The 15,188-nt window shown below is 40.3% G+C and overlaps 1 protein-coding gene across 1 annotated transcript in view; it reads right to left on the reverse strand.

The window, feature by feature from the left end:
• ABCB1 (ATP binding cassette subfamily B member 1) overlaps window positions 1-15,188 on the reverse strand; it is a 114,115-nt gene that overhangs the window by 15,528 nt on the left and 83,399 nt on the right. Inside the window, exons 21-25 of the mRNA XM_047096458.1 lie at window positions 11,571-11,774; window positions 7,339-7,439; window positions 5,974-6,114; window positions 2,571-2,727; window positions 1,875-2,072 (exon numbers count right to left, since the gene is read on the reverse strand). Coding sequence (XP_046952414.1) covers window positions 1,875-2,072; window positions 2,571-2,727; window positions 5,974-6,114; window positions 7,339-7,439; window positions 11,571-11,774 — 801 coding nt within the window. The remainder of the gene's footprint in view (window positions 1-1,874; window positions 2,073-2,570; window positions 2,728-5,973; window positions 6,115-7,338; window positions 7,440-11,570; window positions 11,775-15,188) is intronic.

Here is a 15,188-nt window from a genome sequence, read left to right on the forward strand (position 1 = left end):
ATGAAATCTGGCCATTTGCAGCAACGTGAATTGAAATGGAGGGTATTATGCTAAGTGAAATAAGTCAGGCAGAGAAAGACAGATACCATATGTGTTCACTCTTAGGTGGATCCTGAGAAACTTAACAGAAGAGCATGGGGAGGGGAAGGGAAAAAAAGGAGTTACCAACAGAGAGGGAGGGAGGGAGGCAAACCATAAGAGACTCTTAAATACAGAGAACAAACTGAGGATTGATGGAGGGTGGGGGAGAGGAGAAAGTGGGTGATGGGCACTGAGGAGGGCACTTGTTGGGATGAGCACTGGGTGTTATATGGAAACCAATTCGACAATAAATTATATTAAAAAAATTGATGGCAATGTTTAAAAAAATATGCTCTAGGTCTATCTTCTTTTATATAACTCATGGAAGTATACGCCCCATCTCTTCAGTGAAATTCTTTGAGTACAGACATTATCACCTGTAATTTATTAGAGCTCAACATTTAATATACTGCTTACTCAACATCTGTTAAATACCATAATCTTTCCTGAGAGCTAACATTTCCTCCTAATTGCTTCATTTCTCTCTTCCTTTAGAGCCCTTTGTTCAAATTTCAACCACAAAACTGAAGCATAAAGTCAGAATTCACAGAAAATATACAACAAGAAAATAAAAATAGAGGATAAAGCTTATGTCGCTGTTAAAAAACAGACTGAGTAGAATACAATAAAAATATTTATGAATAAGTCATAAATAAAAATATTTATGACTATAGGTTAAAAGTTTCATTTCCACCTCACTCATTAATCCAAGTGTGGCCCATATGGAGCTGGGGCATCAATTTGACTGTATGGAACAGGTGTCCATTCTGTTTGGTCAGTGCCCATGGCTTTCCAGTTGTTAAATATTTGTATTATCACCTGTGAGTATGACTAGTAACTAAAACTTCTTGCTATAAATTCTATTCCTTCCTAATCTGATTCTTTTCCTGTTCTGCACTGTAGTCACACTGCTCCCTTCATGACTTCTATCTCCTCCCCAGTACCCAAGATAGTCCCTGACAGGCACTGAGTAAATGTTTACTGAATGCTGAATGAACAAATCTGACCCTTCATTTATTCTTTTAGTTCAGGGAAGAAAAAGGAATCCTTCTATATTCTTTATCTGCTTCCCAAATTCATTGATTCCACTTTTTAGAAGCTATTTCAATACCCTCTCTCAATGATTTTATCTCATCCTCAGCCATAAAAATACTTAAGATTTCCCCGTTACACCTCTTCTTCCCCCCTCATGCTACTGCTCTTACTGCTTTTCTTTCACCTTTGATCTTCTAGATGATCTGCATTCAGTCTCCACTTCCCTTTCCAGCCATCCCTCAGCCATGCTAAACTGTTTCCCCACCAATACCTCACTAAGAATACTTTAAAATGTCGTAAGTAGCCCATTAAATTGCCAAATCACATCCTGTCATTTCAGTCTTCATCTTACTCTACCTGTCCACAGCATCTGTCATTGTTGACTATCTTCAACTTCTCAAAACATTCCCTATCCCTGGCACCCACCTTGCTTGTCTCTCCTAGCATCCCTCCTGCTCCTGTATCTTTCTGGCTACTTAAATTTTTGCTGGATCCTCTCATGAAAACAGAAACGTAACCGAAGGAAGGAAGGGAGATGGATGATAAAAAGGCTGCTCACAAAGGAGGGTAGAGGGGCAATTTGAGACAGAGGCTGGGGCAGCAGACACAGCTTGGAGATGGTATCTAGGATGTCACACTTTAAGTGAGGCTGTTGTTTAAAGACTGGAAAAACTGGAGCTCATAGTCAGGAATTAAACATATCCAGGCATTCTGATGATTAAACACTTAAAATGAGATGAATAAAAAGGTGTGCTCACCACTGTTCCGGCCATTGGGTCATAGAACCGCTCAAGGAGCTGGACCACCGTGCTCTTCCCGCAGCCACTGCTGCCCACCAGGGCCAGCGTCTGGCCCTTTTTCACCTCCAGGCTCAGCCCTTGAAGCACTGGGATATCTGGTCGAGTGGGATAGTTGAACATGACTTCATTAAATGTCACATTTCCTTCCAACGTGTTCTAAAATCAGAACAGTAACAATAGAGATGATTACTGCGATCCTGAAAACGCATTGTATAGCAAACCCCCTCTATCACCAGGTGTCAGAAGATGGCAAACTTGTATTACAATTAGGCTGCATTTGTAACTGCCAGAATGTAATAAGTAAAATCTAAGAGAGTCAGTGTTTGTACAGCATGTATTGTTAATACAATACAAATGTGATAACTCAAATCTGTTCTCCAAGAATAGAGTACCTAACCTACATATAATAAAATCCGATTAACAGAATTTGCTCATAAATTGGGTGGTATTTCCATCTCCCTGCAGCCTTGTTTTACAAAAGTACTGAATGTTAACATACATTATTAGCATTTATTAAAATGACCTCATGATCTAGAAAGTTTCATTTTATTACCTGCGAATAAAAAACCCCCACAGATTTTATTAAATTTCCTCTTAGAGTACTTTCACTCATTAGTCAGGAATGAAAACATATCATCAAAACTTCAAACTCACGGGCATTAGGCCTTCTGTGCTATAGCTGTCGATCAGAGGGATTTTTTCAATGATCATGATGACGTGGGCAGCTGATACTTTGGCTTTGGCATAGTCAGGAGCAAATGAACTGACCTGCCCCACTGCCATGGCACCGAAGACAATAGCTGAGAATACCCTGCAAAAACAAAGACAAAGCATGAGCGGTATGGCTATAATGCTAGACAACTGACAGTTCTACAATAGAGAACACTGCCTCAAACAACGTAAAATACAAATTAAAAACATAAAACAAAATAAGTCAACACTTTACCTTATAAGTTCGCATCAGTGTAACAGATTGTAAAAGGGCCCCCTTTTCAACTGTCTCTGTATCCTCACCTTCTTGTAATGGCACTTTGCAGCTCCTCCATTTAAGAAGTGGAATCTGTATTCCTACCCTTTGAATCTGAGCTGGCCTGTGACTTGCTTTGGCCAACAGGATGTGGTGGAAGTGACTTCTGCCAGTTCTAAGCTTATGACTCAGGGGGCTTTGTGTGCTTTTCTCTCTCTATCTCTCTCTGCCACCACCACAAGCCCAGCTAGCATCTGGAGGACAAGGCACAGATGGAAGAAAGCTGTGGGGACCCCAGCCAACCAGCTTGTCATGCCCTACACACACAAGCGAGCCTACTTGCGATCTGCTATGTCCATCCTAGACCAGCAAAACTGCCCAGCTGACCCACAGACTTGTGGGCAAACATGAACGTTTATTATTGTGTGTCACTGAGGGTTAGTGGTTGGTTGTTATGTAGCATGATTGTGGCGATCAATAGCAGATACAGGCATTTGTGACATCGTAGATGGACCTTGTAGGCATTATGCTAAGTGGAAGAAGTCAGATTGAAAAAGACAAATACTGTATGATTTCACTCATGTGGAATTTAAAAATACAGATGAACAAACAAGCAAACAAAAGCAGAATCAGACCTATAAATGAGAGAACAAACCGATGGTGGCCAGAGGGGAATGGGTGAGCAAAATGGGTGAAGGGGAGGAGGAGACACAGGCTTCTAGTTATGGAATGAATGTCACAATAATAAAAGGTGCAGCAGAAGGAATCCAGCCAGTGGTATTATAATAGCCTTGGATGGTAACAGATGGCAGCTGAACTTGCAGTGAGCACAGCATAAAGTACAGAGAAGTAGAATCAGTATGTTGCACACCTGAAACTAATGTGACATTGTATGTCAACTATTAAAAAAATAACAAATCCAGGCATTGGTGCTGAAATTACACCAGATGCTTAGAAAACGTGTGAGCTGTACAGCAAAGAGTGAGTTCCTTATAGAGACAGGTAGCATGCTGCACTCAGGATGCACTCATATTCTTAACCTATGACATCAAAATCATAGCAGCTTAAAGCTGGGAAAGACTCCACAGGATATCGAGTCCAGTGCTCAATGTTTGTTTCCTGGTCACTTCTCCTAGATTGGCCTCCATTCTTTGTTTTAGGAAGTAGCAAGTTTGATTAAGTTTGTTGTTCAGAAGTTCTTCTTCACATGGAAGAAAAATGTACATCCTTTGGCATAATATAGCCCTTACTGGAATATTTTTTAAAAGGCCCTGTGCTTCTTTGATGACTCCCATCTTTCTCAACACTCCAGCTGCCCTCCTCTGGACACATTTCTCAACATGTTTTTGTTTGTTTTTTTTTTTACCTTTATTTTTTTTTTTCTTTCCACGTTTCTATTTAAATTCCAGGTAGTTAACATACACCATACTATTAGTTTAGGTGTAGAATTCAGTGATTCATCACTTACATATAACACCCAGTGCTCATCACAAGTGCCCTCCTTAATACCCATCACCTATTTCATCCATCGCCCCACCCACGTCCCCTCTGGTCACCATCAGTGTGTTCTCTACAGTTAAGAGTCTGCTTCTTGGTTTTTCTCTATTTATTTCTCCCCCTGTGTTCATCTCTTTTGTTTCTTAAATTCCACATGAATGAAATCATATGGCATTTGTCTTTCACTAACTGACTTCTGTCGCTTAGCATAATACTCTCTAGCTCCATCCACATCATTGCAAATGGAAAGGTTTCATTCTTTTTGATGGCTGAGTAATATTCTGCCGTGTACGTATACTACTTCTTTATCCAATAATCAGTCAAAGGACACTTGGGCTGTTTCCACAATACGGCTATTTCACCATATCTTTTTAAACAGTGGGCCTGGAACTAACAGAATACTTGGGATCCCTCCTGGAAGAATACTGTGAGCCTGTCACATCCACTCCTCTGAACTCTAAATAAATCATACAAATGGCTGGGTAATCTCAGGCTTGTCATCATTTACCCCTCGGAGATCTTTTAAAAAATGGACTGCCCTTCAGACAAGTCTCCCCTTTCCTTTACTTGGAAGATTGATTTTCCCAATCTAAACACCCAACTGTCAGCAACTTTCACCAATTCAATGCCTTACCTTGAAGTAAAGCAATGTATCAAATAGTTATCTAATCGAAGACCCTATGCCAATGATGCTTGGTTTTGGTCTTTTGGTCCAAGTCATAAATAGCTTCTGTATATCATTTGTCAGATAGACATATCAAGTGGAAATTTTAAATCTTCTGTTGGGGTCGTCCTGAGCAAACTATAATGCACACACATGCCAATGTTTCAACAGAATGGAAATATTACACTAACACCTTATATCAGACAAGCTTAGGTGATTCTGGTTTAAATGAAAAACTCTATTACCCCTATTTATGATATGCTGTCAAAGGGCAGAATCTCACCCACCACCAAATCTAGACACTCAGAAAGATTATATCTACTTTTTCATTACCTAACTGCATATTTGAGTACTTGGGGGTACAATTAAGTTCGGGTCTGTCTTCTCCTGACTGAGATAGAATTTTCTGCATTCGCAGCAATGGGGCAGAAATCCCAATGTAGCCTTTCCTTTGTCATTTCTGAATTTCTTTAGCTCTTACCTTCTAACTGCTCTTCTTTTATCAAGGAAAGCAAATGTATCCTAGACTCCCCCAGGGCTTGCAGAACTCAGTGTTCTACTCCTGCTCTTTAGTTGCCTTTGTTCAGAGAGTTCTTTAAAAGGAGCTAGACACTTGGCTCCAAGTTAGGCTTCTTCTCAAATGCCAAAACCTCCTAGAATCCCCTCAGTGAATCACGACCCCATTGAGCCACAGATTCAGAAGGTCAAAGGTATGAGTCAGCACTGGGGAGGGGGGAAGTCACTGATTCCCTAAATGAAAATAGGGTCCCTCAGGGATCATACACAGAGACTCAAGAGGCAAATGACACCTTCTGAATCACCAAAATCTCTTCACAAAGCTTCACAGTAAGGTTTTCTACTTAGACATGAAGCATGTCCACCTCAGTTTTATTTCTAGAGTTCAACTGTAAATAAAACCTGATACTTACAAGAGAACATCTTGAAAGTCCATGAACTCATGTGCCACCAAGTAGGCACCAAACCGGAAACAACCAGCATAGGAAAAGTACATCATTGCCTGGGTGATGGAAAATGAGATTCCAAAGATGTGTGCTTTCCTCAAAGAGTTTCTGAAAAGGAGATGTTAAGAAACTCACTTGACTTTCATTTCTCAGTCCTTAAAACATAACCTTTGATAGATCAGCGGTGGGGTACAGCAGACAAAAATGGGTTCAATTTCCAAAAAAGTTAAGTTTGGTCCTCATTTTCCCACTTGTGAACATTCAGGAAACTTCCTGATGGAGTATTAACTGCACCTCAAAGTACTGAAGTAAAGTTAAAATAAGCCAAGGAAAACATGAAGAGGGATTAATAAATGGAAGTTCTTTCCCTTTCCCCCCACTTTTGGACACATAAGATATATGCACTCTATGGTAAATATTCATTCAACACAAATGTATCCAAAGCCTACAAGCTTCAGGAACCATGCTGGGTGATACAGAAGAATCAGTCATGTTCTTGCCCTTGGGGTCCAGGAGTCAAGTTGACTATAATTATGCAGTGAAGGAACCTTATGAATAACATGTTAGGGGAAGAAAGGAGGAAGCACAACTCTCTCTCACAAAGGCATTAATGTTGGTGGATTTTCTGAGCCATGTGAATTGGGTGATGTGGAGGTAAGGGCAGGCTGGTGAGTGGGTAGCCTCTGGGCCTCCAAGCCCTGCTTCAACCAGGTCAACTCCATTTCTATCTGTTTCATATATTGGGATTTCAAATGAAAACATTTTCAGGAAAAAACCTCTACTATTATTTTTTTTTAAACCTTTGAAAACTCATCGATAAGGTCCAGCTCTCTCCATTTACCATACAAGAAACTGAGACTCAGAGAGGTTGGGCTTACATTTTTGAACCCTCACTGGAGGAGTTCATTAGCTTCCTTTAATACAGAAATTCTCCACTAGAGAAGTGTCAAAAGAGGAAGGAAAGGCATACTCAAGAAGCACCACCCCTCAGGTCCCACAGATAGCTCAAATTTCATGTTCCATAGAGAACTCATTCCCAATGAGAGCAAATAATAGGGCCATTACCCAAACTTGGCATCAGAGTCATTCTCTATCCTCTCTCCCTCTGCTTCCCATCACTTACCTACTCTTAGGTTCTACCTCAGAGAGGTCAGGGTCTTGTGATTTCTGTCCTGGATAACTATAAGTGGTTCCCTTTGGTTCCCATTTAGTTCCCTTCTAGTAGCTTCTCCACTTGTTCCCTACATTCTGGCCAAAGTAATCCTTCTGAAAACAAATCTGATGATTGAAAAACCTCCCCACACTCCCCTCCCACTCTTCAATGGTTATTACCTGTATGGTACCTGCAAACTCTGTGCATACATATATTCAAACTTCTGCTCTCGAGTCAAAGAGACAACAGTTCGGAAGTTTTCGATTGCTTCAGTAGCAATCTGTCACAGAGAGCCCCCAGTCACAGAGGCAAAAAAAAAAAAAAAAAAAAACAGTTGCAATTAGTGTGAATTCCATAAAAGAGATTAATAAAGTTAATTTTATTGTTACATATAACTTATTTATTATCACCTATGATCTTCTTCACTATGAGAAAGAATAGTAATTTATAAAATCAAATTTTAGATCTGGCAGGAAGATTGGCTAATTCAGTGTTTTTATAGAAAGAGAAGCTAAGGCTTAAACAGATGAGACACTTATCTAAAGCCAAAATTACAGAGGCAAGGTTAACCTGAGAACTCAGTATTTTATGTCTAGTGTAGTGCTCTTTCTTCTATGATGGTCATGTTTTAGGTTTATTGTTATTTTACATAAATTTCAAATGTGATGTTTATATTTTCTCTTTATAATAACCATTCATGAAAATTGAAGAATATTTGGAAAATACTGAAAAAATAAAGGTTTTTTAAAAAAAGCTACATATAGGTGTATTTTATATATTAGCTTACCTGTTTTTTTTCCTAAGCATATACATACTTAACAAAATTGGGACCAAATTTTCTATTTGGCTTTACATCACTTTTTACGTTAAAAAATATCAAGAGCATTTTCCAAGGTCATGACATCTACATTAATAATGGGATGTTTAATAGGCCACTTAATATCCCAGCCAAACATTCCTTTATTGTTGAACAAGGTTTTCCATTCTCTATTAAAAAAATTCTGTGATAAACATCCTTACACATAAACATTTGTCCATATTAAGTTACTTTCTTGGGAGAGGTTCTTAGAGTGAAATTACGAGGCCAAAGGGAACTAATTTTTAAGGAACATGGCACACATTATCAATTTGTTTTCCACAAACTTTCTATCATTCAGTTATTTTTTAATTGCATGTAACTTCCAATTAGTCTATGTGATTAGGATAAATACATCCTTTTGGAGTCTGCATAAAGGTCTGTGGAAAACATGAAAGATTCCAGTATATAAAATGAGACTTCAGCCATGGGACCTTGAAATATCTCTGTCTCATTCTCCTCATCAGTAAAATGAAGGGGGTGGACAATTGTGAGATCATGACCTGAGCCAAAATCAAGAATGGGGATGCTCAACTGACTGAGCCACCCAGGTGCCCAGAGGTGAGAGAACTTCTAATGTGAGAAGAGTAAATAGCATCGAGTTTCCCTCAGAAGCCAGTGTGCACTAAATAATTTTGGAGAAAACATTATACACATATTTCTAGAGAGAGGAAAAAAAACTCCTCCTCACACTTCTCTTCTTTCCTCAAATAAACTGAAGTTTGGTTATGGATTTTATTTCTGAAAAGGAAAAAGCACCTATGTTACTAAGATGTTCATTAGTCAGTAATAATGTGACAGAAATCTAAGGGGCACAGAACACAGACAGGTAGAAGTTATGCACAGGCTGACACCACACGGCCTTGCTCTTGAACACTAGGCCTGCTCTGTCCCTTTAAGGGCAAACCAACAGACATGGTCTTGGTCCCCATGGAGCTTATGTCTTAGGAGGAAAGGCAGAACATTAATCAATAAACAAAGAAATAGTAAAAACAAACATAAAAAAACATCAGGTACTGAGAAGTGTCGTGAATTAATTCCAATGCAGGAAAGGCCCCTCTGAAGAGGTAATAATGGTGAGACTTGAGTAACATAAAGGAACCAGACATTGGAAGATCAGAGGGAGCCAGCTTGGAATGTTCTAGGAACTGAAAGAAGGCCCTGAGGCCAGAGGAGGGTGGGCATGGGAGAGAGCAGTACAAGATGAATTCACAGAAGTTGTCAGGGGAGCTGGGTCATGCAGAGTTTTATAAACCATGGTAAAAGGTTGCTCTTATTCTAACTGTGATCAGAAGCAATTGGAGGGTTTTAAGTTGGGGTTAGCATGATCTCATTTATGTTTGTAAGAGATCAGGGTGGCTTGTGTGAGAGGAATGTAGAAAGTGGGTGGACAAGAAAGGAAGGAGTGGAAGCAGGGAGATCAGTTAGACTATTGCTGTGTGATTTGGGCAACTTACCTAACTTCTCTGAACTCTGGATTTTTATCAACTAACCGGAATAATTCAAAGGGTTATTGAGAGTATCAAATGGGAAAATGCACGCAGAACTCTTTGCATGATGCTCGGTATATAATAAATACTAAATGGTAACCTGAGAATGATGATCTTTGGGAGTTGATATTCAAAATTACACAGACTAGATGTGCCACCAGCACCACTTTCCTCACCTGCTTCTGCCTGTCTCATGAACCACCACTGAACACAGCATTTATCTCACCCCTAACCTTTGCGCAGTAAACCTGCCACATATACACATATCCATTTCCGTCTTGCTCCTGTGACAGAACTCCAAAAGAGTCTTAAATCTGATGTGCCCCTTCAAAGGTGCTAATCTGTCTGTGATGTGCAGTGAATTCCTTATAATTGAGCTTCTCAATCACCTCCTTCCTATAAACAACCTAAGACTCCTTTGTGGGACTGTTTGAACACCTCAGGAAACGATGATACTACTAAAGAGTAATACATTTTTTTAAAATACATTTTGTCCTAGATTTTTCCACCTTCCCCGCATTTGAAAAGTCTACCTTAGGTGGAAAAAACAAGAAAGAACAGCACTAAGTGAAGTGATTGGTGACAGCAAGTGTTCCCTGACAGGGGCCAATGTTACATGGGCCAGACCATAACCAGATGCCTGTGGGTCAGCACGGTCCTGCTGAGGCCCAAGACTGGGCCTCTGATAGCCTGAGGAGACCTTTTTCCCACAGACGCTAGTTAGGAAGCACTAAAGCTGTGGTCCAAAGGAATTTCCTGAAGGAATGCTAAGGAAATAAGGTACAATGTTTGAGGACAAAGTGTCAGCAGTGATGATCAACCTTCATGAAGAAGTACCCTCTTTGTCATTCTTTATTCTCTGGTGAGGTGCCTGGCCTGGAAACAAAGTACTTCAGACACACAGGCCTAGAGAGTCAGAGCCACTTGACCTTCTCGGTCCCTGCCCCAACTCTTGGGAACCTCGGAAGGTCCACTAATAGATGTATCCCTACCCAATTTTAGGGCTCAGCCGTGCTCCAGCCATTTATATTTCTGCAATATACAAACTGTGTGATATCAGATTTATTCCTGTTTCTTTCTTTTTTAATGTTTATTTTTTGAGACAGAGACAGAGTGTGAGCAGAGGAGGGGCAGAGACAGAGGGAGACACCGAATCTGAAAGCAGGCTCCAGGCTCTAAGACGTTAGCACAGACCTGATGCAGGCTCGAACCCACGAACCGTGAGATCATGACCTGAGCCAAAGTCGGATGCTTAGCTGAGTGAGCCACCCAGGTGCCCCTCATCTCTGTTTCTTAACAGAGGCACAACTTTGAATCCTGGCTCTGAGGCTTATCAGCTCTAAGGCATTGGGATGATTACCTACCTGTGTCTCAGCCTCACCTGTAAGAGGAGCTAATAATAGAACCTACCTCATAGGATCACAATGAGGAAGAAAACATTTGCCAGGGAAACACAGTAAATGCCATATAAGCATTTGTTTAAACAACAACAACAACAAATAGACAAGCACGGAGGAAGAGAGAGAGAAGAAAAGAGGAAAAGCAGGAGGAAGAGGAGGAGTAGAGGGAGAAAGGAGTAACAGTAGCAGCAGCAGCAGGAGGAGGAGGGTAAAGGTAAACAGAAACAAGATGCTAACAGGAAGCATGATAAAAAGTAAAGAACGCTAATAATTTAAGCCTGACAAAATAAATACCTGTAGGACCTTTTACTATTTTAATCTTCCCCATCACATGTAATTAAATGAGGCTACTTTCCTCAATAAAGGAATGGATTTCAGCTGACTTGAGGGAAAGAAAGAGAGAGGAAGGGAGGGAGTAGAGGAAGAGTGTGAAGATGATGGTTTGACTTAGAAAAGCTTAATAAAGTTAGTCGTCAGTCTGTGAGCCTAAGAATTGGTTTTGCTCCTTCTCTTCAGCTTCCAATCTGTTGATTCAGTGTCAAATAAGATCGCTGTGAGGAATGATTATAAAAACATTCTCCAAGCACAGTAGTAGCAGTGAGTAACAGAACGGTACTGATTAGAATATTTTACTCTATTAGATCGGTAGTCGTATTTAGACTCACCTTCCCAGCACCTTCTAGTTCTTTCTTATCTTTCAGTGCTTGTCCAGACAACATTTTCATTTCAACAACTCCTGCTATTGCAATGATGGGTACAATTGCTAAGAGTAAGAGTGTCAATTGCCAGCCATAGATTAAGGATATAATAATGCCTGTCCCAAGATTTGCTATATTCTGGGTAATGATAGCAAGCCTGGAACCTATAGCCTATAAAACAAACACACAAAAATTAGAGAAAAGCTTTCATATTCTCTTTCAGATCCATGCTTATACTTTCTTGAGGATTATGACAATTCAGCTTCATGAAGTTCTATTAATTATCTTCTCAGTTATGAAATAAAAACTAAAGATTTACTTGTAAGTTCACTTGGTTTCTAAAATGAAGATTTCTATGACTTCAGAGTAAATACTGAAAGTAGAAGATCAATAATTCAGAGTTAAATTACATATTTGTATCTCTTCTGATTTTTGATACCAAGAAAATTTTCAGTAATCAATGAAACCATGGTCACTAAAGCTCTGCAAATGAGCAAGATAAAATAGCCTGACAGTTGGCAATTTCCAACATTAGATGCATAGCTACTCATAAGTTAAGCCTAATATTTGTCATTAAGGATATCCAAATATATCGTGGCCTATTTGAGATGCTTATTGTGTTTAATTTAACATGCATTTATTTGATTTGGAACAATGACACAGAGCTGAAAATTACGGAATTTAGGATTTTAGGCAGGCATCAGGGACTTCCAGTTCTAAAGCCAGAAGTCAAACCATACAGTCAATTTACTACTCTATACTGTACTTCTCTCCTCTACCCTGGAAACACCTGAGCCCTCAAGCCATTCCAAATTCCTGCTCTGGCACCCAGATCTGGAAATGGCCCACGTTTTTTCCACTCTCAAAGTTCCCTCTGCCTGAGTGGGGTCAGACTTAGCTAAAGATCATGATGGAGTAGAATCTAGAATGGTCACTACCTCGTCTGTGACTTTGGACAAATTTCCCCCAACTCTCAAAATGAGCCAACACACTGATTAATAACCAACACTTCTCTTAGCTCTAAATTTTAGAACAGAATCCTTCACACCCCCTTTCCCATCATCCCAGCATCAACCCTCTGATATCATTCAGTAGTGTTTATGTGATATAAATCCTAGACCGGTAATTAGGGGGAAAGGGCACAACAACTAGCAGGAGCCTCTGTACATGAAATTCTGTACCAGGAATTGCATCAGACAACATAAATGACGGGGCATTTCTTTTTATTTGATGCAGTCACTGAGTTTGTATTCAAGGGATGCTTAACCACATTTGGCCGAAGTCAAAGAATGAAGTGGATTTCAAAGCCAGCTCTCTGTATTTGCAAACTTTCAACCTGAAAGTCAAAGGTTATAACCTGGAGAGAGTCTGTGGCACTGGGAGGATGTAGAGTGCCCCTGTTCTTAGAATCTACAAGTCCTCCTCAGAATTCATTTCCCACAGCAACCGAGAGAAGTGCTCAGAACATTCCCCAAGTTCAAGGCAGGTGACTGACTGAAGCGCATTAACCTTTCAGACCTACGACTGTTCAGCTTTGGATGGCAGTCAAGGCCATGAAAATAAGTAAAATGGGTCAAAGATGACAAATTCTCACTTAATGTACATGAAAGGTGAGCGAAAAGATTGAGAACCTTAAGCTGATGAGGTCTGGGGAGATTTAGCTCCTTGGCTTAACCTGATATAGCACATGGGGGCCATGGCACCAGTTACCGTTCTGTATTCTAAAGACTAACACTCACGGTTCCAAAACTTTTCCTCATATAGAGTAGGAGTCTAGAATTCTAAGGATCACAGTGGATGAGAGAGCACAGCCTGGTAATTTTCATTTCAAAAGTAGAGCCAAGTGAAGGTAACACTCCAAAAACCACAGCCCAAGTGTGAAACAGGGTCCGATAAAAACAGGCTCACTCCTGAAACCCACTATCACCTCTCATAACCTCTCCATCCCACTGTATGTACACATATTTACATCTCACTTCCTCTTCTACTCATTTTTCTGCCCACCCTTCCTTGTCACTCCCTGTTCTGCTATTTATTTCCTCCTCCACACATGACCGTATTGCCTGAAATCTAATTTAAAACATTCGTGCTTACTGGGGGGAAAAACAGCCTATTTCCTGAACCACCTTCTGAAATTAAAAACATTTATAACTTCATCCTTCCCTCAACCACCTTCTCCCGGGGAAAAATTTTTTTAAATATGTGGTGGCTTTTGATCTCTGCGTGGCTCTCATTTGCTTTTTCCCCTGCAGAATTCTAGTCCTAATACCCAAATAAAATTTAAAAGCTCACCATTTCATAGGCAAAATATTGAGATCTATTTTCTTCCTGATTTATGTTTAGCAGAATTAAGCTACTTATTCAAAAATACATCTGAGAAAATGTTTCACCGGTGGTGAAGTTAAATGTGAAAAAAATTTAGCCTAGGTCACCATTATCACGAACTACCTACATACACACAAACTGGGGGTTAGTTCTGCCTTGGGTGGAATGATTTTTGACAGCACTGATTATGTCAGGTGTTTTTAGATATAAAAAACTAATTTCACTACTTCCCACTGTGGAATAGACAGATATACACACAGATGCGTGTGTATATGTGATATATATATGTATACATGAGTGTGTATATGTACACATGTGTATATTTATGTATTACACATGTATCTGTGTACGTATTTACACACCTACACACATATCCCCCATCAGAAAGAAACTGGTCAGCTGGTAGCATCAGGTGGATACAATTGTCCCGTCTTGGCCAATTTGTGGTTATAGCTATTTCGGACTTTTCTAGCTCTGATGGCACTCACATACCTACTTGCTTCTTCTCCCCTGGTCCTTCTTTATTAGCCCCTGTTTTAAGTTCTGGACAACAGTTCCAACTCAGTAGCTCACACAGGCTGTGAAGGCACCCGTGCTCGTGGGGCCATGAGAGTGTGAGTTTGAAGAAACAAGTGAAAAGCAGACAGTCAACACCAGCAGGCCATCAGGGACTAATGGACTTGTTGCATGTGGCTGAGGACATCACAGCAAGGGACAGGGCTGACCACAAATTTTACAGATATAGGAAGGGACCACAGCCTTAAAACAGACCATAAGCCCAGAAGCATTTCAGAGGAGGGTGGAAGGACTACCAGCCCACAATGCCCAGACTGCACCTGCTCAGGGTTCTGCCGCAACTAACTGAGTCTGTGTTTCTCCTAGGATGTAGCCTTCACACCAAAAGGGATATGGGATGTGTGTGCCTATGCGAGCACATACAACAAGGTCTCTGTGAAAAGCATACTAAAGTATGGCAGCAAAGTTTAACTAGGGAAAATAGGGTTTCAAAATTTCAGGACACAGTTTGTCCAGAGTGATCATGCAAGATGGGAGAGAGCAAAATAAATTTATCCCAGGCTCAGTGATGGACTGTCATGCCAATGTAAATTAAAAAATAGAGACCGATGCTATCTGTCCTCTACCTACCATCCATTTCTCTCCTCCATTTACCAGAAAGTCCATTAACAATTTGTCCATTTGTGTTAGTCCTCTTTTCTCCTTCCTCTTGAAGCCACTCCCCAACAGACGTTGTTCCCACCA

Source organism: Lynx rufus, unplaced genomic scaffold (genome assembly GCF_022079265.1).
Source record: "Lynx rufus isolate CCGP_SWC_20201006 ecotype Redwood Valley unplaced genomic scaffold, mLynRuf1.p SCAF_4, whole genome shotgun sequence".
In the NCBI taxonomy this organism is placed as follows: domain Eukaryota; kingdom Metazoa; phylum Chordata; class Mammalia; order Carnivora; family Felidae; genus Lynx; species Lynx rufus.